This window comes from Molossus molossus, unplaced genomic scaffold (assembly GCF_014108415.1).
Source record: "Molossus molossus isolate mMolMol1 unplaced genomic scaffold, mMolMol1.p scaffold_m16_p_23, whole genome shotgun sequence".
NCBI lineage: Eukaryota > Metazoa > Chordata > Mammalia > Chiroptera > Molossidae > Molossus > Molossus molossus.
In genome coordinates, this window is record NW_023425359.1 from 14,661,487 (window position 1) to 14,673,930 (window position 12,444).

At 38.4% G+C, this 12,444-nt stretch overlaps 1 protein-coding gene across 6 annotated transcripts in view; it reads left to right on the forward strand.

Annotated features, from left to right (window-relative positions):
* ENAH (ENAH actin regulator) overlaps positions 1–12,444 on the forward strand; it is a 126,177-nt gene that overhangs the window by 101,257 nt on the left and 12,476 nt on the right. For 3 of the 6 annotated variants that reach the window (XM_036277684.1, XM_036277681.1, XM_036277682.1), the window contains 7 exons: positions 1,457–1,758; positions 3,635–3,745; positions 5,740–6,044; positions 6,597–6,742; positions 6,902–6,959; positions 8,225–8,273; positions 12,356–12,422. In XM_036277684.1, the coding sequence (XP_036133577.1) occupies positions 1,457–1,758; positions 3,635–3,745; positions 5,740–6,044; positions 6,597–6,742; positions 6,902–6,959; positions 8,225–8,273; positions 12,356–12,422 (1,038 nt within the window). Of the gene's footprint in view, positions 1–1,456; positions 1,759–2,959; positions 3,746–5,739; positions 6,045–6,596; positions 6,743–6,901; positions 6,960–8,224; positions 8,274–12,355; positions 12,423–12,444 lie in introns of all 6 variants that reach the window. The other 3 variants (XM_036277680.1, XM_036277679.1, XM_036277683.1) reach the window with 2 other exon arrangements.

Sequence of the window (12,444 nt, forward strand, 5' to 3'; positions counted from 1 at the left end):
CATTCTGGAAGTTCAGAAATAGTCAACACATATAAAGGTGGCATCTCAAATTAGGGCTATCAACTATCAATAAATGGTGTGTGAAGTATAGCACTACTTCACATCTCAAACCCAAGATGAGTTTCAGATGAACTAAGGATTTCATTGTAAAAGTATTAAAAGAAAGTGTTGGTGCAAAAGGGCTGCCTGAGAAGGGTATCCAAGGCAGATCACAGAAGAGAATACTGCTACTAGATTTCCTACATGAAAATTAAAAGTCATATTACAAAACAGAACTTAAATCTTTCACCTAGCAAATATGTGTCAGTAGTGATCCTTAAGACGCAATTAGAAAGAATTTGAAGATAACACTTTTATTGCGGTAATAGTAATAGTGTTACTCTAACATATCCTGCTGCTTAAAATATGGACAGATAAACTGAAATACTATGCAGTCACGAAAAATAAAGATGCAAACTTATACTTAGGGCCTTAGGATACCTTCTATAGTATATAAAATGGGAGAGAAGAAAACAGATTTTAGAATGGTAGGTAAGTATTATTCTATTTATTTGTTTGATTTTCTTTAGAGTTTACATGTATATTTTTACATAAGGAAAAGTCTGGAAGTATGAATGCCAAAATGTTAATTATAGTTCCCCTCTCGATATGACACTCAAAATGACTTAAACTTTCTTTTCTTCTTACTTAATTTTGGTGTTTTTTGTTTGTTTTTTTCATTTAGGAAATTTTTATTTAGCTGTTCCTATGACCAGCCATTGCATTTTCTAAAATGATAATATTTTACTTGTACAATGAAGGTTTGGTGTCATGTTTTGGGGAGAAAATGAAAATTTAGAAATTTTTTGATTGAGTGATTAAAATAATGCCTTGTTCATTAAAATGGAATCCGGAAACTCCATTTATCTGCAACACATTCATTTGTGACAAGTACAGAATAAAATGAGATATCAGTGTAATGTGCTGAAGCAGTCAGCCAAAAATGATCCTACCAAGAGAAATTACTGTCATTTATATGAGACTCACAAGTCATCTCTATCCAAAGTAGCCTTTCTTCATGTGGGGGAGAGATGCTGAGCATACTTTACATGGCTTTGTATTTGTGTCAGAAATGAGGTTCACATTGGTTCATTGTAAAAGAAATATGTTTTTTATGATTAGCTATGGTTGCATATTTATTGATTTTTATTTTTTTCAATCCTCACCCAAGGATATTCTTCCATCCATCTTCAGGTAGAGTAGGAGGGAGGGAGGAGGGGAGAGAGAGACACACACATCGACTGGTTGTCTCCCACACAACCCCAACCAGGGCTGGGGACAAACTGTAACCTAGGTACGTGCCCTTGTCCGGAATCGAACCCGCAACTCTTTGGTTCTCGGGCTGACACCCTAACCACTGAGCCAAACCAGCCAGGGCATCATAGTTGCATATTTAAAATTTTTTTTTAAATTTCAGGCAACTTCAAGAACAGCAGCGACAGAAAGAGCTGGAGCGGGAAAGGCTGGAGAGAGAAAGGATGGAGAGGGAGAGATTGGAGAGGGAGAGGTCAGAAAGGGAGAGGCTGGAGAGGGAGCGCCTAGAACAAGAACAGCTGGAAAGAGAGAGACAAGAACGGGAGCGGGAGCGGCAGGACCGCCTAGAGCGGGAGAGACAAGAGCGCGAGAGACTGGACCGCGAAAGACAAGAGAGAGAGCGCCAGGAACAGTTAGAAAGGGAACAGCTGGAATGGGAACGGGAGCGGAGAATATCAAACACTGGTAAGAAGTTTGCACATTATTCTGTGTTCTTAGTATCTGAACTTGGATGATGGATGGTATTTGATGCAGTCATATATTAGAATATTTCACACTTGAGATGCTTGGGATTAAGCAATATGATTGGAAATTATGAAAAATACACAGCAATTGCTACTTTAACATTTTCTTTTTATTTCTCTCTATTGCTTTTATTGCTTGGAGACTTAAAGAAGGCTCTTGGAGATTTTTATTTTAGCATTCTAATTCTTCCAACTCCCTATAAATTGGCTATAAAGTATAAGTGTTTTTATGAAATTTTTTTATATTAGAGGAGCTTGGACTATATTTCCCTTTTGAGGTTGCTTGAATCGTCTTGCATACTTCAGTATTATGGTGCCATTCAGCAAGATTGTAGTCCTAAATTTTTGAAGGAGGAATTAAAAACAGTAGGTGAAAAATATCCTATCTAAAACTAATTATTTTGGTATTTTTTTTTAGTATTGTGAAAATTACTAAGTGATGGAATTTATTGAAAGACCCACAGGTTAAGATATGACTGACAATTTGAGGTCTTTGTACATTCATTAAAATTAACATTTATTATAGGGTTTAAGAATTAGTTTTTATTCCATATGGCCTATATGAAAAGTCTTAGTGTGGGTTGATTAAATATTGGTTGATTGGTTTGTTGTTTGAATTAATTATTTGCCTTTATCTGCCTAATTATTTTCTGGGGTTATAGCCAACAGAAAAAAAACTTTCCCACGAGTAAGCATTGAATAGGTGTTCCCAGCACTTTATAACAAATATTTGCCAGTTTGGCTTTTTGTTGTTTAAAAAAAACAAAAACAGCTGAATTTAGTCTTCTAAATTGTGGTCGTTTGCATGATCTTAATGTCCTTTTGGTGGGCTAAATAAGGAAAAGTAAGACTACGGGTACTATGTTTTTCTTGTGAAGGATAAGCTAATCAGTTTAGTTTATCAATCTACTTATTAGATCAAAAGCAAACGTATTTCATCCTCTTCTGGATCTCAGTGCATTTTTGAGTGAAAACATTCTTGGGTGGGAATCAGTTATTTGCACACGTGCCTAATTCTCTGTACTAACTGTAGTCTACTTTTATACATTTTGTCTGAATGCTGGTTTTGTGGCTTTACTAGCTCCCTTTTTCTCTCTCCTTTTTTATCCTGTCTCTCGCTGCTGCTTTCCACCTCTGTCCAGCACCACCTTCCGACAGCTCCCTGTATAGCGCTCCACTTCCCGACTATGCCAGTTGCCAGCCTCCTTCAGCACCTCCTCCATCCCACGCTAAAGTCATCTCCGCTCCAGTGTCAGAGGCCACTCCTGATTATGCTGTAGTGACCACTTTGCCACCTACTTCCACACCCCCTACACCACCACTTCGACACTCAGCGACACGTTTTGCAACCTCTCTAGGGTCAGCCTTCCACCCTGTTCTTCCCCATTACGCTACAGCTCCTCGTCCTATGAACAAAAACTCTCGGCCTTCTTCTCCTGTGAACACACCCTCTTCTCAGCCTCCAGCTCCGAAGCCCTGTGCCTGGTCTGCTTCCAGTTTTCCGCCCCTCCCTCCATCTCCTCCAGTAATGATTAGCAGCCCCCCAGGCAAAGCTACTGGTCCAAGGCCTGTCCTCCCTGTTTGTGTCTCTTCTCCTGTGCCCCAAATGCCTCCATCACCAACAGCACCGAATGGGCTGCTTGACTCTGTCACATATCCAGTGTCTCCACCGCCTACCTCAGGGCCAGCGCCGCTGCCACCACTGCCTCCCCTCGCACCACTGTCACACTGTGGACCTCAAGCTTCTCCTCCTCCAAGCACCCCTATTGCCTCGACTCCCTCATCCAAGCCTAGTGTTCTCCCTTCTCCCTCTGCAGCTGCCCCTGCCTCTGTGGAGACTCCTCTAAACTCTGTGCTGGGAGACTCCTCTGCTTCTGAGCCAGGCTTGCAGGCAGCCTCTCAGCCGGCCGAGACTCCAGCCCCACCTGGTAAGGCTTCCGTTATTGCTGCTCACAGCTCATCACTTGAAAATAGTACATGTCACAAGGGGAACTGCCTAGGAGAGTGGGGAGGGTGGTTTTGATATTTGAACATACTTATGCCATAGTACCATATTCTAATTTACAAAATTTAAGTGGTTTTATTTCCTGTTGGATTAATTGCATTTGGAGGATCAATATGAGGAATTTCTGTATTGAACTAGATTTCAGTATCTTTGGCAGGATCCTAATTGGAAGTGTTTTGCAGTATTTAAGGGCCTCCTTAATACACTTCTTTAAATTTCACTGAAAAAACTTACGTGACATACTTAATCTACACAATAAATACGTGATCTAACTTTCATTTCTGGAAAACTTAGAGATCTATTTGGTGCTCAGTTGTAGACATTACATATATCATCCTGGAGTTTCCTCTGTAACAGTTCCATTCTTGGACCCTGTTTTCTCTCAGCCTTTCTTTCCTGTGTTGGGCTTCCCATATTGGACTTCTAAGGATGGTGCCTCCCTAACCCCTATGGAGAGCTTGACTTTACAGGAATGGGTGGGGAGGGTGATGGGCGTGGTATCTGCCCCAAAGGGTTCCATGGTCCAGGAGTACAAGACACGGTGGGCTAAAGGGATAGTTGAGAGAGAATAGCGTATTCTACAATTATTCCTCCCCCCATGCCTGAACCTTGCTGTCATGGTAACAGGGAAGGGAGGATGTAATCTTCTAAGTATGGATTATTTCTAAGTTGAGAAGGACCTAGCTCTGTAAGTAAATAAGAAGTTGCTTTGCAAACTCTGCCCCCCCTTTTAAAATAAAATTTAGTGAGAATTACAGAAAGGACTAGGACAGTGAATTAGTACTTACAAAGAAACTGTTATAGTCTGGATTTAAACACACCTTTTAAAAAAATCTTTGTTCTCAAGATAAAGTAAAAAGTCTAATTTATTGCTGCTCTATGTATCTTTCTTGTTGACTTCTTGAATTTGCATAAACATTTTGAGTCAGAATTCTAGTTCAGTGTCACTGTGACAGTAATGTTGGACAAGAGAGGCACAATTAGCCTGATCAGCCCAGACAGCCTACCTGCCATATCCTTAGAGCTTTGATAACCCCTGGAAGATTGACAGCTCAATATTCTGTACTTGTCTTGAGGCAACTTATGTTTTCAGCCTGTGTAACTACTCAAAGGTAGCAGTTTCAAAAGAGGTACCTCTCAGTGTGCAAATAGCATTTTATTTGTCCTGAAACACCCCTTTTCTGATATTAAGGTCTTGTTCACTCTCTGTGATTTTAGAAGAATTGGACATTTTTCTCTTACCCCCTCTTGTAGGCTAAAAAACCTCTGTTCTTTAACTTCTGTGTCATTAATGATTTCTCATAGTTATTTTGAGGTTTTACTTTGTACTAGTAGATTCTTTCAGTGGTTCTCTATTCTCGCTACCCATTGGAATTCGATGTGGAATAATTTAAGATGCTGATACCTGGAACCCACCATCCTTCACGTTCTCAGCCTAACCACTTTGGCTGTCTATAAACAAGAAAATATATGTCTTCACTATTGTAGAATTTATTGTCTCAACACTTAAGGTTTGCACAGATTATTTGGGTCTGTTATTTCAGATAGTACTAACTGCTATTGTATGTACTGTTTGTTGTTGCTGTTTAGGGATGTTGATTCTCTTCCAAATTTTATAAGCATTTATTTTGTTTACTAAACAAACAAAAAAGAAATTTGAATTAGATGATCTGTTGCATAGTTCTATTAATAAAGCTCTAACATTAAAGTAAGTAGCAGTACACATTGGCTTTACATTTTAGTATCTTTTTAATACTGACCTAGACTTTCAACATTATGATAAATCAACTTATTACTATGTAGCAAATGTTTGAGTCATTGATTTAATGTAACATGACATTCTACCTACGGTTCCATATAAGGTACTGTCATTTAGTTCTATTGTTGATGGTCTCATTTTACATTTCTTTCTCTCAGGCATTGTCTTGGGACCACCTGCACCTCCACCCCCTCCTCCACTCCCACCAGGTCCTGCCCAGGCTTCAGGGGCACTTCCTCCTCCTCCAGGACCCCCCCCTCCTCCTCCTCCACTTCCCTCCTCAGGGCCTCCTCCTCCCCCTCCGCCCCCCCCTCTTCCTAACCAGGTACCCCCTCCTCCCCCGCCTCCTGCTCCTCCCCTCCCTGCATCTGGATTTTTTGTGGGATCCATGTCAGAAGACAATCGCCCCTTGACTGGACTGGCAGCTGCAATTGCTGGAGCAAAGCTTAGGAAAGTGTCACGGGTAAATGTGTTTCCAAATTATTGTATTTTTTATGCATATCTTGTTCTTCCTCAATACCTAAATACTGACTTTATCGTGCTCTAATTTTATGGATCCTATGTTAATAATGTCATTGGTTTTTTTTTAATTGGAAGAATTTAAATTTACAGAAAAGTTGCAAAAATAATATAGCGTAACAATTCCTCAATCTTTCATGTTATTGACATTTTTGATGGCTTCAAAATAATTATTTTGTATCTCATCCTTTAGTTTGGTTTATCTGATGTTTCCTCAAGATTAGATTCAGGTTATTCATTCTTTAACTACCAAAGTAGTATGTCCTTTTCAGTGCATCACACACCAGTTTTCCTCATTATTGGTCTTTTAACTTCGAGAAAACTTCTATTGCTATGTAAGGTAAATGCTATTCACCCCATTGGTTCTTAAGAAGATTTAAAAATAGATGTTTTCTTGAAATTAATGCTGCTATATTCTTCTGTTTTGACTATATTATAGTAATAAACACAGTATTGTTTAACACTGGAGTTTGTTATGTATGTATGTTTTGTTAAGATGGAGGATGCCTCTTTCCCAAGCGGGGGCAATACCGTTGGTGTGAATTCGGCCTCATCTAAAACAGACACAGGTCGTGGAAATGGACCCCTTCCTTTGGGGGGTAGTGGTTTAATGGAAGAAATGAGTGCCCTGCTGGCCAGGAGGTAAGTGACAGATTATGTGGACATGTCCAGAATTGAGAGTATTTTCTTAATTTTATTCCAAATATAATGTAACTGGATGCAGTTCCTCTCTTTGGAAGTAGTTTTTATACTAAGAATTAGATGATTTTTAAAAACAAAAACAATTTACCTTCTTTTTAGGAGAAGAATTGCTGAAAAGGGGTCAATAATAGAAACAGAACAAAAAGAGGAGAAAAATGTAAGTTAATAAAGACAGTCTACATACCTAGAAGTATGAGAGTCAAAACACACAGCTCATTCAGGAAATTGTGTCAGAGATTAATGTGAACTTAAAATTGCTTGTATTTGTTACTCTTCAGATAGTAAAATAGCTTGTTATGAGTATTATTTATAAATTTTTAATGACATTCCTAGTGAAATGGATTGAATAAGTAGACCTGTGGGGAAAGCCCTAGGTTCAAGCCTCTATAGAGTTTAGTTCTGTACCTGTCCGTTTTAAAGGAGTGAATGATCTTGTACTAGTTTTTGTTGTCATTTTGTTTTGTTGTTTTTTACTCTTTTTTTTAAATCCTTACTTGAGGATACCTCTCCATTTATCTCAGATAGAGTGGGAGGAAGGGAAAGAGAGGGAGGGAGGGAGAAAGAGACTTCAACTTGAGAGAGACATATCAACTGGTTGCTTCCTGCACCACCCTGACCAGGGCCGGGGATGGATTGCAACTGAGGTATGTGCCCATGACCGGAAGCGAACCTGAGACTCTCTGGTCTGCAGGCCGATGCCCCAGCCGCTGAGCCACACCAGCCAGGGCTTGTTTTTACTCTTAAGCTTTCCATTTTCTTACATTTAAAATGAAGGAAAAGACTAAATCAACAGTGTTCAAATGTTTCCCCTAGGAGCCTTGTGGTTCTTAGCCTCCCTCCCCAGTTCAGGTGGACAAACTCTGCTTTATCTGTTCTGTAGATTGTGTTTCACAAATCACAGAATTGTTTTTCCTGCTACATTTGGCCTTCTGTGATGCCATTCCCCAAGTCTATTTCTTTTTTTTTCCAAATTTGTTTTCCTTTATTGATTTTAGAGAGAGAGGAAGTGAAAGGGAGAGAGATAGAAACATCGATGGGAGAGAACATCAATTGGCCACCTCCTGCATGCCCCCCACTGTGGATCGGGCCCACAACCTGGGCATGTGCCCTAACCGGTAATCTAACTGGCGACCTCTTGGTGCGTGGGTCGACGCTCAACCGCTAAACCACACCGGCCAGACCCAAGTCTATTTCTTACATCTGACCTGCTAACATTGGCTAGTGCAGTTCTCAGGGAGAACGGGTGAGGAAAGAAGCTTTGGGGATACAGGAGGGGCAAGTGCTAGGAAGGTAAGAGAAGGAAGGAGTCTAAAGATGGATGAAGGAAATAGTGGGAAATGGCAGAAAGAATATTGGAAATGGAAGTATAAACGCTATGTGCAACAGGTTTGTGTTGTTACTAATATATATGTCTGTATTTAGGAAGATTCAGAGCCTGTAACTTCTAAGGCCTCTTCAACAAGTACACCTGGTAAGTTCAAGAGATATATTTTAACCTTTATAAGCTTGCTCTCTATAGTAATACTCTCCCTTTCCCTGAGATTGGATTAAGTGACTGCTTGTTCACTAAAATGTTCAAGTTTCTCTTCACACTTGAAAGCACTGACTTTTTTCCTCCACCTTTTGTTGTCCCAGAAGCAGCTGTTAATTTCTTTTTGCTATTGGGAGACCCATTAAAACCCCAAGTTTTTCTCTAATGACTCTTTCTTTGAAAATCATAATTTTTGCACATTTTGTATGTATCATTAATCGTGATTTGAGGTTATCACTAAAACAAAGAAAATACATTATTAGATGAAAGGGGGGAAGTATTTTTAATTCTTAAAGGTAAAGATTGAGCAAGTTAGCTAGCATAAAGTCTATTTCAAAGCATTCTCAGATTGAGAAGGTTGTCATTTTAACCATTTATGTGATAATCTAGGAAATAAAGCTAATTTGTTTTTGTTCTTTTCATTTTTTTTTTCTTTATTGATTTTAGAGAGAGAGGAAGGGATGGGAGAGAGATAGAAACATCAATGAGAGAGAACATTGATTGGCCGCCTCCTGCATGCCCCCCACAGGGAATTTGGCCTACAACCTGGGCATGTGCCCTGACTGGGAATTGAACCAGCAGCCTCTTGATGCATGGGTCGATGCTCAACCACTGAGCCATGCCAGCCAGGCAAATAAAGCTAATTGTAAGGAAAAAAATCTTAAAACTTTTGGGAAATGTTTTTGAATTTAGTGAAATTTTTGACATTGAGAATTCTTGAGTATAGAATATATTACTTAGAGTATTAACAAAATATTTTTTACTGGAGGTACTTTTGAGTATTATGTTCATGATGGGAAATGAAATTGTTACATAATCACATGTCATTTCTTCATATTTGACTTAAAGACTCAGGCTAAACTATCCACCTTCTCATCTAATTTGGAATGAAGCAACATAAATTTGATAATTTTGTTGAATTAATATTTAGAATAATTTATAGGAAATTATTATAGAGAAACGTTCATATTAATTTCTACATATTTCAACTTGTAGCCTACCAGCTGCCTCTGAATTTTGCTTTTTAGAAAACATACTTTTGTTTTTATTTTTATGATTATAACCCATTTGGAAAGAAAAAATTAATCTTATTATTGAATTGACTATTCAGTGGCCTGACTGCTCATATTGTAATTAACATTACAACTTTGTGACATATTTTCCCTCAGCTCTCTTTGTTTTTCCTCTGAATAGGACTCAAGTCAGTTTATATTATCTTCATTAAAAATTATCTGATTTATGACGCATTTTAGCTTTATCTTTCTTTTATAAGCCAAAATTAACTATATATGCTGTTATAAAGACCATAGATGTTTTAGAATTGAACTATAGGGTCACAGACCTTTTAAAATTTGAAAATGGCAAAGAACCCTCTCCCTAGGGAGAAAAAAAATCTTTTTTTTTTTTTTTTTTTTACAGATTTGCTCATAATTTTGAAATTTTCAAGAATTTCCTGAAGGTTATCTATAGAGCCCCCAAATTAACAATTCCTTATCTAATAAAGCCTCCCTTATTTAAAATATGGAAAGCTAAAGTGTGGATTTTGTGTGTATTTGCATGTGGAATGCCATATATATAAAATCAAGGATTCATTCACAAGGGTTGGGACTTCTTTTTTCAGTTGTTTCATTTCAGGTTTGTTTGTTTTTTAAATTTGTCATTGTGCCAGACCCTTGACAGTCCAGAAAGGCCTGAGCACCAGAATCTCATCGTCCAGCTGGGAAGATGAAACACACACACAACTGAAAAGTTGATCTTATACAACTACATGTTAATATTAAGTGATGTGTCAAAGAGGGAGGATATTGTGTAGTTTGGAGTCGCCTGGGTCATCTCTAGAGAAAAATGACATCTTACTCTGGGTTGAAGAGTATTAATTTGGCTGAATGTAGAGGAAGGGATGACATTTGCACAGATAGGGAGCTGGAGATGAGCAAGAAGAGACTAGGAAACAGTAACTCTCGCCTGACTAGAATGGAGAATTCTTTTTGAGGAGTAAAGGGGAAAAAGGTTGGAAAAGTGAGTTAGAACCAAAAATGTTGAGAGTTTTTTATGAAAAGATTAGAAGTTTAGACTTAATCCTGCAAGGAGGGAGTTAACAATCATCTGAAACTGTTATAGGACCATTAAAAATGGCAGTTGTGAGCAGTGTGACATAGAAATCTGGGAGGACCAAGAGAGGGAAACCATCTCAGTAAGGATCCAGTGTGTTTCCAGAGACCTGATGTAGGGAACCCAGCCTCTGTCCTTCCTCCTGAAACTGACCTGGAGCCCCTTAGAGAGAGGACTACCTCACTACCTGCACAGCTGAACTGAACTGCTCTTCCTCAGAACAGAAGAGCCCTTTTAAGATTAAAAGATGGTTGAGCTGATTGAGAAAGGCCTCAGCCATCGGTTAAACGTTAGCACTCGTTACACCATCGCGTGTTGGAATTATTTCTTTATCTCTCCACCTGTCTCTTGGGTAGCAGTGTCTTGATGACCATCCCCGTCTGTCCTTCAGTTTTATTCAGGACTTCCCTCTTTCCCGTGCTCTGGGAGATGTCTCTTAGGTGTGTTTCTGTTTCATCTCCTTATCTGATTATTTGATGTCCCCTTGTCAACTCTGTGATGGTCATTTAGAGAATGTGCCAGCTGCTGAAACACAGAAGAAGGCATACAAAGTATAATTTAAAAGGGAGAAATTGATGATTGGTTGATGTGTAAAGCAAGAGAAATGATGACTTTAAGGTTTTACACCTAGACTGGATACAATAGAAATCCAGAACAACAGTTGTGTGTCAGGAGAGTTTGAGTTTAGTTTTGCATATGTGTAGTTTGAAGAGAAAACAAGCTACCACCTAAGTAAGAATATGCAGAAGCCAGCTGAAGAGCAGCATCAGAACTTGGAGTTTCCTAGTTAAAACTGTGCACTAAGATCACAACTCATTCTTAGACTTCATTCTCATGTGGCCCAAATGCTCTTTTCCATGACAAGATTCCGCTCTGATTTCAGCCAGTCATTTCGTGAGGCCAATGCTGGCATCAGCGATTCAGCCCAAATTAGAGAAACATTTCAAAGCACAATAGACTGCTGACCATGAGCCACTACTTAGTATCTTTTATAGTAGGAGCTTAGAGCAAACTTATTTGTATTTAACTGAATTAATTGCCTGTTAAGTTCCAAGAATTGGATTCTTTGAGAATCAAGGAAGTACAACAGAATTACAATAGAATTTCTGAAATTTATTTTGAGTTGTTTGATTTTTTTTTCAAGAGGACTATTTCAATTTAGATTAAATATTGTTTACAAACACATTAAAGATTTTACTTTTTATTTTACTGTTGACACTAAAAATAACAGTATGGTTAATACTGTTTCAGTCTAATAAACTTATACTAAACTTAATTTAAAATAATTTATACTATTTCATTCTGACTAAATAAAAATATCCTGATCTTATTCGGATTAGCCTATCTTTATTAGAGAAACTGTTTTCCATCCAAGGTATAGAATTACAGTATTTTAAATTTAACAATCTAAGTATATCGTAGGGAAACTTGTCACACTTGCTTATTCTTCTCATTTTAAGGTCTGAAATTGTTCAAAATAGAATCCTTATTGACTTTAATTAAAGTTCAGAATTGAAATTTAAAATTTTTTATTTACCCTATATTATCATTTTAAATGTTCACCTGAGGATATTTTTATCTTCAGATAGGGAGGGATGGAGGGAGGAAGGGCGGGAAGAAGGGGGAGAGGGAGAGAGAAACATCGATATGAGAGAGACACATTGACTGGCTGCCTCCCGCGTGACCCTGACCAGGGCCGGGGACGAACCACAACTGAGGTACATGCCGTTGACTGGAATTGAACTTGCGGCTCTGGTCCACAGGCTGATGCTCTAACCACTGAGCAAAATCGGCCAGGGCAATCTCTATTATTATATTAATCTGTATAATGGTATTTGGTAGTTTATTTGTTTTACAATAACTCTGGGAGCATTAGGATATTTAATAACTTATGTTCTTTATGTTTAAAGAACCAACAAGAAAACCTTGGGAAAGAACAAATACAATGAATGGCAGCAAGTCACCTGTTATCTCCAGGTACCAATTTTTTTTCTAAGTT